This window comes from Harpegnathos saltator, unplaced genomic scaffold, assembly GCF_003227715.2.
Source record: "Harpegnathos saltator strain DR-91 unplaced genomic scaffold, Hsal_v8.6 scaffold114, whole genome shotgun sequence".
NCBI classification, from domain to species: domain Eukaryota; kingdom Metazoa; phylum Arthropoda; class Insecta; order Hymenoptera; family Formicidae; genus Harpegnathos; species Harpegnathos saltator.
This window is the reverse complement of record NW_020229889.1, coordinates 405,642-422,676: the sequence shown is the minus strand read 5'-3', so window position 1 is coordinate 422,676 and position 17,035 is coordinate 405,642. Positions and strand designations below refer to the sequence as shown.

The following is a 17,035-nucleotide window of genomic DNA, read 5'->3' as shown; positions in this document are numbered from 1 at the left end:
ATTTTGTTGTATGTATATATATATATACACAATGTTATCATTTTTTCATACATATCTTACGTATCATAATTACACGGATACATGTTGGACCATTGTAATATTTATTATTTCCTTATAATCGTTGATCTCGGAGCTAAAATTTCCATCACCATTTTCGATTGATTTAATCGGTCGATTATTCCACTAGAGTTGAACGCAATAATCTCCTTTGTCCCTCAATCAAGCAATTTTGTCATGTTGAGCAAAATTGACCAAACTTGATCAATTACGGTTAATAGTTAATTGATTACTTAAATTGAAGATATTTTAATTGAAAATAGCGGAATTGGCTGAAATTGAGTGAGAAAATTGTGAGAAAAATTCTCAAGTGTTTCACGAGAAAATTTATATAAATGTATAGTTTTCACAACACTCTTTGTTTGCATGTCACTTTGATTAAAATTAACTGATGGTTACGTTGTATCATCACAAAGCGTTTCAGAGTACTTATCACAAGCATTATAGACATATCTGATTAAAACTAACTGATGGTTACGTTGTATCATCACAAAGCATTTCAGAATATTTATCACAAGCATTGTAGACATATCGATTGTTTATCTGTCATCATAATATTATCATGATATAGATTAAGTATGACGCATATTCTTTTTGCTCAGGTGAATCTTAATGCTGCAGCTTCCTCAAAGAGTCTACCAAGATTTGCACTTCTTGGTTCAAGTTGTTTGCAAGAGTTTCCACTTGTTGTTTACTGTCGATAATGTTGATACTTTGCGTGTAAGGATCATATCTGACGCCAAATTTCCTCGGTATAGTTTGGGCAAATTTGCTAAAAACATTTGAGAAAAAACATTGCTTTCTTTATTTGACATTCGTAATTCGCGACTCCTCGGCTCAATGTGCACCACGAGCACAAGTAGAGAGGCGTGCGAATGGCTAGATATTTTCGTAATATTCAAACAATAATACAAGCAACACGTCCTACGACGTATTTGACGCAGCGTCGTCGGAGACACTCGGCCGTCGTGTGAGAGCTCTTACGATGTCACTGACTCACGATGACGCTTAATTAATATAGAAAAATAGCGCTTCGTGATAAGGAAACGTTACAAAATATTATTCACGTTACAAAACGAGCAAGTTTTATCTTGACGTAAATGATAATGTTTATTATGATCTCGTTTATCCGTCGTATTTCTAGATACGTTCGTAGTACTTACATCATCCTTTCCTTGGCATCTTCAAAATTTTCCGCCACAAAGTACACGGGTTGATATTCGGTTATTGGATATTTCTGCATTGCTGTTTTTGGCGGATCAAACGGTCGCAATTCCGGCTTGTCGCTCAAGCAATATTCCAACTCGCCGTAAGACGAAAGCAACCCGGCGCCGTACGCCTTCAATTCCCCATTTTGCAAGCATAGCCCATACTCCACCGTGAACCAAAAGCACTGTGCGAATAAGTTGAATTTATGAGCGAACATAATTAGATAATATCTCGATCGCTAAAGAATCATTCGTCGAGAATAAGTGTCACACTGTCACTGTTCGTTATACACGAGATTAATAATGCAACTTGATTTTTCGCCGACACGTTTCTTGCCGACGGCACACGTCTCTGTCTCAGCTGAAAGAGTAACAGTGAGAAGCAATCGATATCGAAGTGAATTGCAAGAGAAAATGAGTAACAGCCGAAGTTAGCCGAAGTAAACAGAGTTGATCGCGCGCGCGCGCACCTTTTCGCTCGAGGTGCTCTGACTTAGGACAAGGAGAAAAGAGGAACTTTTGTTACCGTAGCGAGTTTCTCTATGTAGTCATCCGGAGCACCTAGGGATGCCAAACCGACGACCTGCGAGAACTGCGCAAAGGCCGGATCGGCGAAAAGAGGTACGTGGCCCAAGACCTCGTGGCACACGTCCGGTTCTGGCGTGTAGAACGGCTTGCTGCTGTGTCGTATGTACTGCGTGCTGTGAAACACCCTGAAGGCCAAACCGGCGAGAAAATCGCGCGAGGACAGCAGTCCTGCCACAGGACGCAGAGTGAAGCCGGTGGAGTCTAGTAAACGATTGACACACGGAATTTTCAAACACGGTCGAAGGCAAATTTCTTTCGCGACCGTCAATGTCGCGATTAGATGATAGAACGCGCAAGTCGCATGTATGACCTTATGTACGGAGAGTATCAACGAAACTTTCCCGTTTTACACGACAGGGTCAGCGGATGAGTGGCGTCACCTTTCAAAAAATTCGATATATCCTGGAGCTGAGGTATGTTGTTCTCACGGTAACCGCAGTTCTCGATGAGCAACGGGAAAACATGATTGTGCTCTCTGCAAGCGTACTTTGGATAGAGTTTCGTCAAATGCCTGAAGACCTCACCCCACGTCGCTGTCTCCTCCGCCGTGTATTCTACCTTCGGAATGGGTTGCCCACTAAAATATCCCACAGTGTACAACGACAAAATTTGTGGGGTGGATTTTACGCAGAGGCGACTCGCTCGACTCACTGTTTGTAATGGTAAGCGATGTCGGCGAAATATTTCCTCCTCTTTCTGTAGACGGGATCGGTGAAGCCGGGATGATCGCTGTCGAGCTCTGCGCCGTACGACAAGATTTGATTAGCGAACTTGTCGAGATCGCGTATTCTCCGCGGGAACCACGGCACAGTGTCCAGATTGTCCCTGTGATTCCTGAAAACGAGTGCAAGCGCAAGCTGACATTCGCGCGACATTTTCATCCCGAACTAGGCTAGACCGCAGAAAAGGTTGGAAGTGTTCTCAACAAGCGAACGACCAGCAGTTGTGCGTTATTAAACAAATCTACGTAAAGAGAGCGGAAATAACCCTCGACGAATTCAATCCCAGATAGATAAAATGCTTTTCGGTTTAAATACATGCCAACTGTAATGTGTAACAGCAAAGTGAATTTGTCCATACGCGGACGTCGGAAACTCCTTTGAACCTACCTAGAAATGATTGAAAAATAGCTGCACTGGTTTCGCAGAGATTCAATCGCGGAGGAGATATTACTGCCCGGCGCGCATTCCACCATAAATTCATAGCCGTTCGGTTGACGGAGGGAACTTCTGGACTCGATGTACAAGAGATTCACCTTGTGTTTCTAAAAAAGAAGAGCAACACTAGCAAACACCGAGCGTGTGCACTTTCGCGCGTCGTTGATATCCAGGGCGCGGATTAACCAGGACTTGGAGCGCCGATTTCATTCACACTCACAGCGAACATTTGGAGATATCGTCCCAGTGAACCAATCTCGTCTTCTTCCTTGGGGCAAAAGATCAGGCAGGTACTTTTGGCCGAGTCCCAGCCTTCTCTGATGTAGTTCCCTCCATGGATAAGTTTTGGCTAACGAACAATGTACGTTTCACTTCCACCAGCGTTAAAAGCGAAAAATTCAAGTTGAAGAACACAACTCGTATAACTCTGGAGATGATACTTTGTGGAGAAACATTGACCTCGATATTTCATTCGAGATTCGTTCGATATTCTAATATCTTATTATTGATATTTTATTTATTGAATGCGCAAAACAAAATTCATCCAGTGCCAGAAGAATTTACACAGTTCATGCTAAAAGGAAGACGTCATATATACAAACGTACCGATTTTCCCGTCACGTCTGCCATCGTATATCGTTAAGTATTTAGTGTGATTTAGAGAATATTCGAGCACGCGCGTCGCGCAACTGTGAAAATTCTGCAAAAAAGAGAAAACCGAGGGGAAAACCCCGAACGAAAGTTGAACTGCAAGATGAACAAGATGCTTCAAGACTGCACGATTAAACAATCTTCAACCCTTTTATACACTCTCATCATGACTTCCTCCTCGTTCCAGCCTGGAGGACAGATTGTGTCTCGTAGAAATTCTCTACACTTTCAATTATTTCCGCATACGCATCATTTTTCTTATCTACTTTGCCGTTTACGTAACATCGATCCGATCGCGCAAATTAAACGACAACAACAATTAAGATATCTCTATATGGAAGAAAAAGACGTGATCCTTCGACAATCCGGCAATCCGCGGGAGGCTTTGCATCAGTTTAATCCATCATCAGAGAGCAATTTCAGGAAGCCAAAGACGATTTCTCGATGCAATACTCGATAACTCGCTTAAAGGAATGCGCGTCATTCGCGTTGCCATTATCTACGAGCGCGTTAACTTGGTAAAGTAAGCGAACTCGCTAAAGTCACCGAATCCTGAAGAGGAAGGATATGCTCGATTCAACCAATCGGGCTATTTTATGAATAAACAATTTATGATAATAATAATCTAATAATTTCTCACATTTGTTGGCCGTTATATATATATATATAAGAGAATCTCCAATAGAGCAACGAGATTTCGTCAATTCACGGTAAACCTTATAAAAATGTTGAATGTCCCGAGGCATTCCGAGCGCATAGGCGCCGACAAACAGTGACAAACAGTGAGTCAGCGTACAGAGCCCAATTGTTGTCGCATACTTTTACTTTACCACGAACACGAGTGAAATTATTGGGTGAGTGCAAAAGTTCGTGCGGAGTTTCAATAGATGGAGTTATAAGCGTCGTAAAGTGTTGTCATTAATACTTCCATCTACATATTATATAACGTTGGGAAGGTGACGTCTTCAGCTGTTATTAAAAAAAAAATCATTTGTTTTCATACAAACTGCTTCGAGAAATATCACTTTAAAAATGAGTATCGATAAGGTGCACTTACGGCATGTTATGCTTTACGAGTTTCGGAAGGGAATAAACGTTGCCGCAGCCGTAAAAAACATTCAGGATGTTTGTCAGGATGAAGCACCAGCTAAACGAACTGTGGAAAAATGGTTTGCTAAATTTCGGCGCGGAGAATTTAACCTTGAAGACGAGCCACGCTCTGGTCGACCTTCTGACATTGATGACGATGTTTTGCGTAGCTTTAGTGCTCAATAATCCGCGAATTTCAACAGAAGAAGTTGCTACAGCACTAAACGTTGACCGATCAACCGCTTTTCGGCGTTTAAAAAAGATGGGATTCGATTTGAAGCTCGATATATGGGTGCCCCATTTGCTGACCGAGAAGAACAAAATCAAGCGAATTTCTGCAGCCGTTTCTTTACTCGGGCGGCTCAATAGCGAGTCGTTTTTGGATCGACTAGTGACGGGCGATGAGAAATGGGTCCTCTACAACAATGTTCAGCGCAAACGGACATGGAAACAATCAGGTGAGCATGGTGACGCAATGCCAAAGGCCAGTTTGCACCCGATGAAGGTGATGCTCTCTGTTTGGTGGGATTGCAAGGGCATAATCTATCTCGAGCTTCTCCCCGCTGGCGAAACGATTGATTCGGACAAGTACTGTCGCCAATTAACCAATCTGAATCGAGAAATAAAAGAGAAACGTCCGATTTTGTCAAATCGCAAGGGAGTCGTCTTTCATCACGACAACGCCAGACCACACGTTTCGAAAAAGACGCTGCGCAAACTGAAGAGCCTGAAATGGGATGTCTTGACGCATCCACCGTATTCTCCTGATATCGCACCATCTGACTATCACTTGTTCCGGTCATTGCAAAATTATTTAAATGGAAAAAACTTTGACTCTTTGGAGGTCTTAAAAAACGGCGTCTCTTCGTTCTTCGGATCTAAACCGCGCAGTTTTTATGATCGAGGCATCCGTATGCTGCCAGAACGTTGGGAAAAGATTATAGAAAACGATGGAGAATATATCATTGATTGAATAAAGATTTTTGTTTGCCTAATCACTGTGCGACTTTTACTCACAAACTCCGCACGAACTTTTGCACTCACCCGATAATAAATTGATACTTGAGACTTAAGAGAATATATAAACTACGCGTTGAGCGAACAACGAATTATTTACGGGTGCAGAGAAAGTATGAGGGCGAATAACGCGTCGTCGATGAATAACACACAGAGGTAGAGGCGAAGAAATTTTAACGGCACGGTAGATCTCTCGATGTGTTCTCTCGAATTCGCACAAAGTGCGAAGAACAATTGAAAATTTAGTCTCCACTCGCAAGGAAATAAATATGTTTCGTTATATTCTCTCTTGCAACGCACTCGAGTTATCAAAGAATAAAGATGAAGGATTAGTTAGTAAATTCGACGATTTCGAGAGGATAAACATATGATATATGTAAATATGTTCAACTGTGCAACGTATATATACGTGCCGAGCTTTATTTCCAGACTTTCAGCGTACATGGTGCGCTCAATTGTTATTGTCTTACCGTGTCTGGGGGTATATTGTCGCGTATCTTCTTTTCAATTTCGTCCGACGTTTGCGGGGCTCTTTGAGCATACATCGTTGTGTATTCAGAGTCCCAAAACACGCGCGATCCGATTCGAAATGAGTCGCTTGTCTTCTTGCTATTGTCTTCAGCGATGCTACAACGCCGTCCACTGCCGTTGTGCGCGACGGATTGAACAGTTTTAACAAGTCATTCGACGGAAAAGCAGCCTTTCGATACAAACGCTGATATAGCGCAAGCGCGAGAGGAAATCGGAGAAATAAGTGACAAAGGGTCGAAGAAGTTATCGCAGCGTTAACGTGCCGCCAGTGATAGCGCCAGTCGTAAAATCGTGCGCATAGTTTGCCGAAAGCGCGTCTACACTTTATAATAGCGCAGATGTGTCTAATCATTCGGCGCAAATAATTCGCGCCGAAATGTTACGTAATATAGAGAAGTGTTCCGAAATACTAATAAATAAGGCTAAACGACAAAGCATTTCTCTTTATTGTTGTACATCGCTGTTGATTGCAATAATGCGCGGAGAGAGAGTTGGAATATCACGCCGAAACCAACGATGATATTGGACAATGATATTGGAGATGAGAAGAGCAGAAGAGCACATCCGTTTTTCTAATTACTCTGACAAACAATCGCCCGACAAAAAATTGCAGATTCTGTTGAGATATTATTGTGATGTTTTTTTTTCTTTTCTTTTTTTTTATGAAGAAACCAAGGGAGACAAACGTTGTTAATTTCGTTCAACATATACAACGTAACAATTGGGAGCGCAATCAGTCACTTCTCCCGAGTTCCTGTATCGTTGTCGCAAGACATGAATATATCACAAGCTCTCGGGACACATTCTTCCGCATATTCTACATGTTAGGCTGCACCTCGTTCGTAACCTGTCGTCGTATTTCTATCTCTGTCGTGCTCCGTCCCGTTCGTCGAGAGGAATTTAAAACTAATTGAGCGGCCGGCTGAGGACAAGCTCAGCGATATATATCGATCACGGATCTCCGGAGTAGCCTCCGAGTCGCGCTCTGTATCGCCCCCGTGCGATGATCTCGCGCTCCTCTCCCTTCCTCTCCCCTCGCACAGCAGGGACGATTGAGGGTCCCAGCATTTTTGCGCCGCTGATTTTCGACCGAGCTGTATTTCATACACGTTTGCCAGCAAGTGATGATGGGGTACGACGTCGCGCTACGTAGCCACTTGACACGATACGACCCTGCTTACAGAAAATAGGCGTGTGGGCGAAACGCTCTGCACACAGCCGCAAGCAGTGCGCGAATGTAAAACCGATTGTTTGCGCGCTGTACGTAACGTACGAAGCGAAGCGCCATCAATCTTATCGGAGAATATTTGACCCGCGCTTCTCTCCCGGTCACGGCGGTAGGTCGCGGCGAGATGTACGAATGTTTTTAATATTTTTTTTCTTTTTTCTTCAATATATAGCGCGCTGTCTCGATAATGTTCTACGTATGTCTACGTCAATTCCCGCGCGATATATATATATATATATACATATATATATATATATATAGTTTGATAATGCGACCGGTGATCTTTGCACCGAGACTCGAGGAAGTTGGTGGAAACATTGATTTCAGTAAGAAAGAAGATTCGACGAGGGTAGCACGCGGCAGGCGGCTTATTTTGTCCTGATTTTCGGTAAGAAATAATCGAGATCGAGTCGGGCCTCGGAGCGAAGCGAGCGTCGCGATATTCGTGTCTCGTAATCCGCTATCCGGACGTGGACGAGTGAAATTTTCGACAGAATTTTATCGTTCCGATATAAAAAGAGATTGCACGAGAGTTCAGTGAAGTGTGATGTTCCTCAGCGCAACTGCGCTGAGATAAGACACCTGAAAGGACTCGAGTGGATACCTATAACTCGCGCTTACAAAATCACAGAGAAATCGCTCTTTCCGGCTCTTTAACGTTTCAGTTCAAAGAGTCGAGTCAAGTTTTCCAGGATATAATCCTGTCAATCTGTTGCGCTGACAGCTCCGGCAGAGATAAAAGATAGTATAAAATCACGATGATGTTCCACCACAATGCGATACCTGATCTTCTGTCTGTCAGTCTCTCTCTCTCTCTCTCTCTCTCTCTCTCTCTCTCTCTCTCTCTCGCTCTCGCTCTCGCTCTTCAAGCGACACTCTCATGGTAAATGATTTATTATTTTGCAGCAATAAGCGAATATTATTATTCGGTCGTCTGCCTGAGGCTTAATTCAAGGGAATCAGCGATCGATTTACATGGATTCGAATTTATTGACCGCTGCGACTAACCGATCTGCTACTTGCACCGCCTTCGATGGATGTCTGAAAGGAACGCGACTCGAGAGCAGTCCCTACAGAAGCAGACGGTTCTGCAAGTGGAAGGTGGTCGGCGAGAATAATACAGGACAAAGATGATCCTCGATCTATTCGCTGGATTTTTGGGAGGTAGGCTGTCGCATACATCGCGGAAATTTTAATTTTGCGCGCATCAGTTTGAGAAAAAATTCCGTTACTCTCTCGCGTTTCTACTTCAACGTTTCTGCAGCGTTCTCAGTCGTTATCGGTACGCCAAAGTTGCACGCTGTTTGCGAAACTTGGAGTGTGTTCGCTCGATAAATAACAGATATACAACGGAGTTAGGATGGAAATTCGTTTCAATTATCGTCCGTTTCTCCGTGATACGTTAAAAGCTATTTTGCAGTCGCTTTATGGCGTGATTTGGTTATCGCCAGGTCAAGAGTAACGTATGTGGAAACAGTGACGCTAAAAACATATCCGTCTTTTTTTTTTTGCAAAATATATATTCACGATATGAGAACCAAAAATGGAATTAATATCCGCGTGTATCAGTGTTTGCATCATTTTGACGAGATGAGAACGAATTTAACAGAGAGAGAGAGAGAGAGAAATCGTGACACAAGCTTATCCGCTTATCTGTGCTCTGTCAGATATGAAGCAACGCGGATTCGCGACACACGTGTTCTCATGGGAGAACTTTGATCTCGATGTAACTCGAAGCCTCTCTTTTAAATGCCAGGATCTGCCGGTGTTGTTGTGGGATATCCCCTGGACACGGTCAAGGTCCACATGCAGACACAGGATTGCCGCAATCCGAAATATCGGGGCACCTGGGACTGTTTTCGCACCATACTCGCGAAAGAATCGGTATTTAAAGGGAGATTACTTACATCACACACATAGAGAACAACAACAACAATAACAGCGCACGCACACACACACACACACACAATGATGAAATCACACATCGAGATCTTTCTGGCCGGAATGTCTCCGCCAGATCATTCTCGTTTCCGCCATCACTCTCTGCATCTTTCGCATCGACGGGAGACGGGAGACGGGAGAGACGCGGGAGGATACGTTGCATGCAATCGCGCGGCCGCTATGATATCAATGAAAATCATGAAGAAATTGCTCGAAAACGCAATCTCCCATTCAGATCACGCGCGACGTATTTCGACGCATGACGTATTTTTGTGCGCAGGTGACTGGCCTCTACAGAGGCATGACCTCCCCGATCGCGGGGATCGCAGCGGTCAACGCCATCGTTTTCGGCGTTTATGGCCAGACTCAGCGGCACATGCCCGAGCCCGACCGTCTGTTCACGTGCTTCCTGGCCGGCGCTTCAGCCGGGCTCGCTCAGACCCCGGTCTCTAGTCCGATAGAATTAGCGAAAACACGACTGCAGTTGCAGTCCTCTGAGAGCCAGCCAGGAGCTGGCTCTCAGAGCTCTCAGGGTCCGTTGCAGTGCTTGAAGAAGATCTACAAGCGAGAGGGCTATCGCGGAGTCTTCAAGGGTCTCAGCATCACGTTCTTCAGGGAGGGTCCCAGCTACGGCGTGTACTTCGTCACGTACGAAATTCTCACGAGAACGCCCTCGAAGCAGCCGATCTCAACGTTCCACATGCTGCTAGCGGGCGGCCTCGCCGGTTCCGCTTCCTGGGTGATCTCCTATCCCATCGACGTGATCAAGTCGCGCATCCAAGCGGAGAGCGGCGATCGTTACTCGGGAGCCTTGGACTGTCTGAGGAAGTCCGTGCGCGCCGAGGGATACACCTGCCTGTTTCGCGGCTTGAACTCTACCATCATCCGCGCTTTCCCGACGAACGCGGCGACCTTCGCCGTGGTCACGTGGACGTACAGGTTGCTCGGCGCGCAGCCGAGTGAAGCGTCGACGAACAAAGGGACTCACGGGCTCGCGTCGAGCAAGCAGCCGAGGGAAGGCGCGTCCAAGAGTTACGAGTCTTTCGCCAGCAAGTGGAACGCCTTCTTCGACGATATCTCGAGAGGCAACGGCTTCGCCGTGTCGTACTACGCCGCGTCCATGTTGTCCATCAGCGGACTGATGCCGGACAACAGCGCCTGTCTGGTGCACAACTGCAGACGAACGGGCTGCGAGCACGACGCGTTGGACGCGTTGGAGCTGAGGGAGGACACTTTGGCAAGTTTCGAATCGAGAGGATCGAAGAATGACGAGGAGCCTGAGGAGGAGGAGGAGGAGAAGGAGGACGTCGACGAGCAGAAGCAACTGGAGCAACCTGACTGGAGCAACATCGAATCGGCCATAAACACCTGCACTTGCAACCTGCAGCGTGTACTCGACGTCTCGAAGCTGTGCAATACCTGACCTGACCTTGCCTCCAGCGACGTCCAGCGACGATGATTGATGTATTCATAGCGTATCACATAGCGTATTCACATATTGTCACTGTTCTTTTCAGCTGCACTGCGCAACTAGCGCAATAAGTTAGAATGAGACAACTATATTTTTCTCTCACTTTAACTTATTGCACCAGTCCAGTAGTGCAGCTAAGAAGAACAGACCGATATAGTGTATCGAGTGCGACTCGCTTCGAGAGTGTGAGAAAGAGAAACGATACGACGACGACGGAGAAGGGGATTCTTTCAACAATCAAGTCCATGAACGACGAGCGAGTAACTGATGTAACTAAACAATAAGGCCGAATAAAGAAATTAGTAGATTAGGGAATTTTTAGGTGAGGAGAGAGAGAGAGAGAGAGAGAGAGAGAGAGAGAGAGAGAGAGAATCGAATCGTTGTGCGCGAACGAGCGACTTTCTTCGCGCAGGTTTTTTCGATAAAATTTCGATGAAACTCGAAACTAGTAAAGATATGCGTTGTGGAAAATGATTGTTTCTCTCTCTCTCTCTCTCTCTCTCTCTCTCTCTCTCTCTCTCTCTCTCTCTCTCTCACGCCAGAACTGTACGATTCAATCGATACACGAAAATTGTCGTAATTTATGTTTTTATAATGCTGTTTTTTCTAATAAATCGGCGCAATATTAATATTTGTGTTCCCGTACTATGAAGCAAGAACAGCAGCAGGATCTCTTTTGTCAAGCAGCAGTCTTCGGCTTAACGGCGGACATGTAAGACCACATGTCACAGCCAAACACGACATTTTTATTCGTTTCTTCAAAAATCACGCAAAATAATTCGTAGCCCTGTCCACCGCTTTCTCTCCCCCTTTACGCGCCCTCCTACGCGCGTTCCTCCTCCGCGGTGCACGCAGAAACGACGGCCTTCGGTCCACATGTCAAAATTTTGACATATTCCAAATTCCAGCACGTATGAACCCGTCGCACTCGTCGCAGCGGCGCTTTTCGGCCGTTCCCGGTCGTCTTCAGTAATTGATCGCGAACGGAACTTCATCGCAACCACGTCGTCGTCTTGGATCGAAAAATCGTCAAGTCGCGAATTGCAGAAATCAAGCCGCACCGAGATCGATACGAAGTTCTAACCTTTTTTCCGAGCGATCGCTAAATTCTCAGGAAATAATTACTCCCACTCGGTAGGTACAAAATTAACAAATTAGATGTGCAACATCAAGTATGTCATCTTTTCAACGATACAGTAGCATTGCGTAGACAATCATGCTTGACAATTGTTGACGTCCCCTAGGTACTTACTCACTTACTTAGTAGGCACATAACCAATACAATCACATAATATCGCGACATTAAATGTTACATTAAATGCATAATAATTTATTATACGCGTACGCAAGGCTGATGAATTCTGCGTCATTATTTCTTCAATCTCCTATGTAATGTTTCAATTTTAACTGTGCGAACGTACTTACATTTACTTACCTGCTTCGTTAGTTCACCTCCCCCTCCCCCTCCCCCTCTCCCCCCTCTTTCTCCCTCAACAGATTCGAAGGAAGAACCGGACGTTAAACCGGACCTGAAAAATACATACATCAATGCACGTGAGCGCACGGGAGCGTCGCCGCGTGATCGCAAATTCACTCCGCGTCTGGCATTCGGGTTTCGGGATATGGAAGTAGAAGCAAGCAGCAGCAAGAGAAAAAGCGACGCGAGCAAGCAGCGTTTAATAGCCGAGAGTGGCGGCCGTTGCATGAGCACGCAGGCCATGCAATCGCTTTACGACTTCCGACAGAACAATCTGCTCTGCGACGCGGTCTTGCGGCTGGAGGACGGCGGGGTCTTCCCGATTCACCGGGCCATACTCTCAGCGTGCAGCACATACTTCAGGTTTGATCTCATCCAAATGACTTCAACATGTCGACGTGTTTCATCGTCGTCTCTTCGTCAGTGATTGTGAATTTTCTCTCGGCAAACTTTTCCCGAAATGAATTTGAGCCGCCTGAACTGAGCTCTGAACTGAAGCGAAGCCTCGCTTTGTCTCGCGGCCTTGTCGCGATCTCACAACAGGGCTCTGTTCACGACAACGTTGCACTCCCGTGAGAAGACCGACGTTCTCCTGCCGGGCGTCACGAGCCCAATGATGACTCTCCTGCTGGAGTACGCGTATCTGCGCTCGATCGACATAAATCGCGAAAACGTGTGCGATCTGTTGACCAGCGCGGATTACCTGAACATCCTGGGCGTGCTTGATCTGTGCTGCGACTATCTGCGAGACAACCTGGCGCCGGAGAATTGCATCGGCATGATGAGATTCGCCCGTCAGTACTTTTGCAAGAAGCTGGAGGACGACGCTTACCGCTTCATCGTGGGGCACTTTGTCGAGGTGCAATTTCAACGAGAGAGAGAGAGAGAGAGAGAGAGAGAGAGAGAGAGAGAGAGAGAGCTGCACTCGCATGCTCGTGACGCTCTCGTGATGGAGGACGACGCTCCAATCTCTCCTTCTCTCCGATTTGCGCCTCAGGTGTCTCAGAGAAACGAGGAGATCCTGCATTTGCCGATCGAGGAGCTGCGATCCTTGGTCGGTGCGAACGAATTGAACGTGAAGAGCGAGCAGACGGTCTGGGAGCTGGTGCTGAGATGGATAAATCACGAGCCGGAGTCCAGGAAGGAGCACATAGTCGACCTCATGCGGAACATTCGGCTCGGTCTGCTGGACACGCAGTTCTTCTTGGAAAACGTCAAGGATCATCCGTACGTCGTGGGCAACGACGCGTGCAGGCCGATCATCATCGAGACTCTCAAGTTCCTCTACGACCTCGAGATGATCACGCAGAAAGACGGGGAGGTGCCGACGCCGGAGATCGCGCGACCCCGAGTCCCGCACGAGATTCTCTTCGCCATCGGTGGCTGGAGCGGCGGCTCACCGACCAACTACATCGAGACGTACGACACCAGGGCGGATCGCTGGATCCCGGTAGTATCGTCGATACAAACGCTTCTCTTTGCTGCTCCTTCGGATTTGCGGCTACGTAACGACAATATATCTCATTTCATTGTGTGTTATTCCACGCGAAATCGCGCGCGCGCGCGCGCGCATTTCCCCGCAGATCGACGAAACAGATCCGACCGGGCCACGAGCTTATCACGGACTCGCGGTGGTTGGTTTCGACATCTACGTGATCGGAGGCTTCGACGGCGTCGATTACTTCAACAGTTGCCGTTGCTTCAACGCGGTGACCAAGCTGTGGCGAGAGGTCGCTCCTATGAACGCCAGAAGGTCGATTATATATTTCGAAGCGGCTCTGATCCGCTCTGAGATCCAATTTCGCCTTAATCGATTAGCGCTCGATTTCACGGTGAAGCGAAGCGAAGTCGAAGGTTTCTCTCCTCGTTCGAGGAAGAATGCGCCCGGTGCCGCTTGATAATGCCGCTGATAACGGGATTACTCAAGGGGGATAAACGCAAGGGTGCTCTCGCTAACGTTGCAGATGCTACGTTAGCGTGGCGGTCTTGAACGATCTGGTTTACGCGATGGGAGGCTACGACGGGCACAATCGGCAAAATACGGCGGAACGTTACAATTACAAGACGAATCAGTGGTCCCTCGTCGCGCCGATGAACGTACAGAGATCTGACGCAAGCGCCACTACTTTGAACGGTAACTGCTTTATCCTCACGTGCCGTGCCGTGTAAATATCAATACTTGCATTTTTTCCGTTTGAGTAATACTCTCGAATTGCTACTCTGCGAGATACTCGGCCAAATTTCCAAATTTTCGTCTCGACTCGTTCGACAAATTAAGGAGGAGAGAGCCTAGAGAGAGAGAGAGAGAGAGAGAGATTTTTGAAATTCTGAAATTCTGAAAAATTTACAAAGATTCCGGATATTAAATTTAGAAATTGACGAATTTGAATTTCTTTAATTTAACAAACTGAGAAACCTTTCTAAAACCTTTTTCACCTTGCAACTGTTTCTTTGATTGCTCTCCAATTGTTCAAACGTTCGCATACCAGAGCCATTGACTTTATTCGAGGATGGAACGAACGCTGCAGTGTTTATTACATTGACGGAACATTTTCAGACAAAATATATATTACGGGTGGCTTTAACGGACACGACTGCATGAATACGGCCGAGGTGTACGATCCAAACACCAATCAGTGGACGATGATAAGCGCGATGAGGTATCGCAGGAGCGGTGTGTCGTGCATATCTTATCACGGCTGCGTTTACGTTATCGGTACTGAGACACACGCAACTTCTCACGGAAAAAAGAAAACGCGTTATCGCGAATCGAATCGAACGCGAGCGCATTTATGTACGCAAGAAAGTCGCAACCTGTCCCTCGCCTCTGCAAGGCACCTCGGCGTGAATCTTTGTACATATTTGCACGAGCGTGAACATGAAAGAATTCTACAGCTGAGCGGAATGCCAAACTTTTTTTCCTTTACCACCATTCGTCTCGTCCCAGCGAGACCAAGTATCGCTGGGCGATTAACAAATTAATTCACCACGTTGAAGGAGGCTTCAACGGGATATCGAGGATGTGCAGCGGCGAAAAGTACAGGCCTTCCACAAACAGCTGGAGTCACATCCCCGATATGTACAATCCGCGCAGCAACTTTGCCATCGAAGTCATCGACGACATGATCTTCGCCATCGGCGGCTTCAACGGCGTCACTACGACGTATCAGGTGGAGTGCTACGATGAGAAAACGAACGAATGGTAATCGACTGTTCAAATCTGCCTTATACATGTGCCTTATACCTTCAAATCACAAAGACAGATAATCACGATCACGAGGACAAGACGGACGTGGTGCGGTCTCTTGCGATTTGCACAGACCACGACGGTTCGATCTGCCAAATTACACGTGTGTGTGTGTGTGTGTGTAACTCGGACACCACTTCTAAACCCACGACTCCGAACGTAGGTATGAGGCGACAGACATGAATATATGCAGATCGGCATTGTCGGCCTGCGTGATTATGGGTCTGCCGAACGTTTACGACTACATACACAAGCATCGCGAGCGGCTGATGGAGGAGAAACGCCAAAAATTGCTGGCTCATGACGTGCGCCGAGGTCAGCAGCAGCAGCAGCAGCAGCAGCAACAGCAACAGCAACAGCAACAGCAGCAGCAGCAGCAGGAGCGAACGCGACAAAATTTGCAGCTCAGCCCAATCGTGCCGGCACCACCGCCTCTGCCGTGGACAAATGTGAACGATAATAACAACAATCGACGGCTTTAAACGCCCGGCCGAGTCGTCACTCTCTAAATCGACCGTGTCACACATCTGCGCCCGTCTAATTGGCTCCATGCAAATTTAAGGATTACTGACAGAGACCTAGCGAGAATGACGACCCTGGGAAAGAGAAGAATGAAAGAAATTCATTCCGGGGACTGTTGTCAGCCGCAAAACGTCACGCTCTCAGTTTCCTCTCGTCTACTCGTGAGGAGGAGGAGGAGGAGGAGGAGGAGGAGGAGGAGGAGGATATATATTCTTTCAGACTGCCATTTACTCCGCTTTATTAAGTCAAATTTTATTTTCTCTTTGATACTGCTTTGATATTTTTACTTGCGATTTTTGCGATGCGACTTTACACTTACGCTGCATAGGACGTGTCACTTTGTAACTGACTCGACAAACCAACGACAAATCAAGATAAGTCTAGGTTTCGTCGCGTGAGGAAGCACGGATAGGAGCGTAGAGAGACGAAGGCTACGCTTAAAAATCCATCCAGAATGCCTGAGGCTCAGATCCGGAACAGCTGCGCGTGCAATTTGCGTATCGTGCGAAATGTAACGAGAACAGATGAGATAAACGCGAGGCCGAGAAATACGGCAAATAGAAGCGAAATCTCGCGAGATAACGCCGTGGTAAACAGCGAGGAGACGCGTTTGGGCGTTAGGCGAGCGAAGGCTTCCTCGAATACGACGACTCGCGAACACGTGTACGCGTTTTTTTCGCGATTGCGCGCGGCAGCGCGCGAGACGTGGAAATAAAGTTGCAGCAACTCCTATATATAAAAAAAAAATTGTCGTCGATTCACTCGTTTACGCGAGTTAGATCACGCGAGTGAGAGTCTAACTCGTGCGATCATTCTGGAACTCCGCTCGTTGCGGACAGATTAGATAAGGT

General features: G+C 46.5%; 3 protein-coding genes across 6 annotated transcripts; 2 read left to right on the top strand and 1 right to left on the bottom strand.

Annotated features, from left to right (window-relative positions):
* Positions 1 to 68: 68 nt before the first annotated feature.
* Positions 69 to 6,708, bottom strand: Hn (phenylalanine hydroxylase). 2 transcript variants are annotated; one of them, XM_011153599.3, is made up of 9 exons: positions 6,238 to 6,708; positions 3,617 to 3,710; positions 3,231 to 3,359; positions 2,963 to 3,117; positions 2,505 to 2,687; positions 2,234 to 2,430; positions 1,792 to 2,054; positions 1,221 to 1,450; positions 69 to 829 (listed from the first exon to the last, which is right to left on the bottom strand). In XM_011153599.3, exons 2-9 carry the CDS (start codon positions 3,638 to 3,640, stop codon positions 667 to 669), a joined length of 1,344 nt encoding a protein of 447 aa, XP_011151901.1. In that variant the 5' UTR covers positions 3,641 to 3,710; positions 6,238 to 6,708; the 3' UTR covers positions 69 to 666. The 2 variants fall into 2 exon arrangements, with proteins under 2 accessions (XP_011151901.1, XP_011151900.1); XM_011153598.3 differs by lacking the exon at positions 3,617 to 3,710 and having other exon boundaries at positions 6,238 to 6,705.
* Positions 6,709 to 7,818: 1,110 nt separating this feature from the next.
* On the top strand, positions 7,819 to 11,436 carry LOC105190715 (mitochondrial basic amino acids transporter). 3 transcript variants are annotated; one of them, XM_011153600.2, is made up of 4 exons: positions 7,819 to 7,914; positions 8,433 to 8,690; positions 9,283 to 9,410; positions 9,748 to 11,436. In XM_011153600.2, exons 2-4 carry the CDS (start codon positions 8,657 to 8,659, stop codon positions 10,888 to 10,890), a joined length of 1,305 nt encoding a protein of 434 aa, XP_011151902.1. In that variant the 5' UTR covers positions 7,819 to 7,914; positions 8,433 to 8,656; the 3' UTR covers positions 10,891 to 11,436. The 3 variants fall into 3 exon arrangements, with proteins under 3 accessions (XP_011151902.1, XP_011151903.1, XP_025157699.1); XM_025301914.1 differs by lacking the exon at positions 7,819 to 7,914 and adding an exon at positions 7,938 to 8,323; XM_011153601.2 differs by lacking the exon at positions 9,283 to 9,410.
* Positions 11,437 to 12,539: 1,103 nt separating this feature from the next.
* On the top strand, positions 12,540 to 16,327 carry klhl10 (kelch-like protein 10). The gene is made up of 7 exons (XM_025302390.1): positions 12,540 to 12,778; positions 12,959 to 13,865; positions 13,999 to 14,168; positions 14,380 to 14,549; positions 14,973 to 15,131; positions 15,413 to 15,617; positions 15,826 to 16,327. Exons 1-7 carry the CDS (start codon positions 12,561 to 12,563, stop codon positions 16,142 to 16,144), a joined length of 2,148 nt encoding a protein of 715 aa, XP_025158175.1. The 5' UTR covers positions 12,540 to 12,560; the 3' UTR covers positions 16,145 to 16,327.
* Positions 16,328 to 17,035: the final 708 nt, after the last annotated feature.

Coding starts and splice junctions, on each gene's coding strand:
- Hn (XM_011153598.3), bottom strand. CDS start 6,312: ATGTATGCTCAAAGAGCCCCGCAAACGTCGGACGAAATTGAAAAGAAG. Junction 3,360..6,237: donor ACAATATACCCCCAGACACG/GTAAGACAATAA, acceptor ATTGTTCGTTAG/CCAAAACTTATCCATGGAGG. Junction 2,431..2,504: donor ATCGCTTACCATTACAAACA/GTGAGTCGAGCG, acceptor GGGATATTTTAG/TGGGCAACCCATTCCGAAGG.
- LOC105190715 (XM_011153600.2), top strand. CDS start 8,657: ATGATCCTCGATCTATTCGCTGGATTTTTGGGAG. Junction 8,691..9,282: donor ATTCGCTGGATTTTTGGGAG/GTAGGCTGTCGC, acceptor TTTAAATGCCAG/GATCTGCCGGTGTTGTTGTG. Junction 9,411..9,747: donor CCATACTCGCGAAAGAATCG/GTATTTAAAGGG, acceptor TTTTGTGCGCAG/GTGACTGGCCTCTACAGAGG.
- klhl10 (XM_025302390.1), top strand. CDS start 12,561: ATGGAAGTAGAAGCAAGCAGCAGCAAGAGAAAAAGCGACGCGAGCAAG. Junction 14,169..14,379: donor GCTCCTATGAACGCCAGAAG/GTCGATTATATA, acceptor CTAACGTTGCAG/ATGCTACGTTAGCGTGGCGG. Junction 14,550..14,972: donor AAGCGCCACTACTTTGAACG/GTAACTGCTTTA, acceptor GAACATTTTCAG/ACAAAATATATATTACGGGT.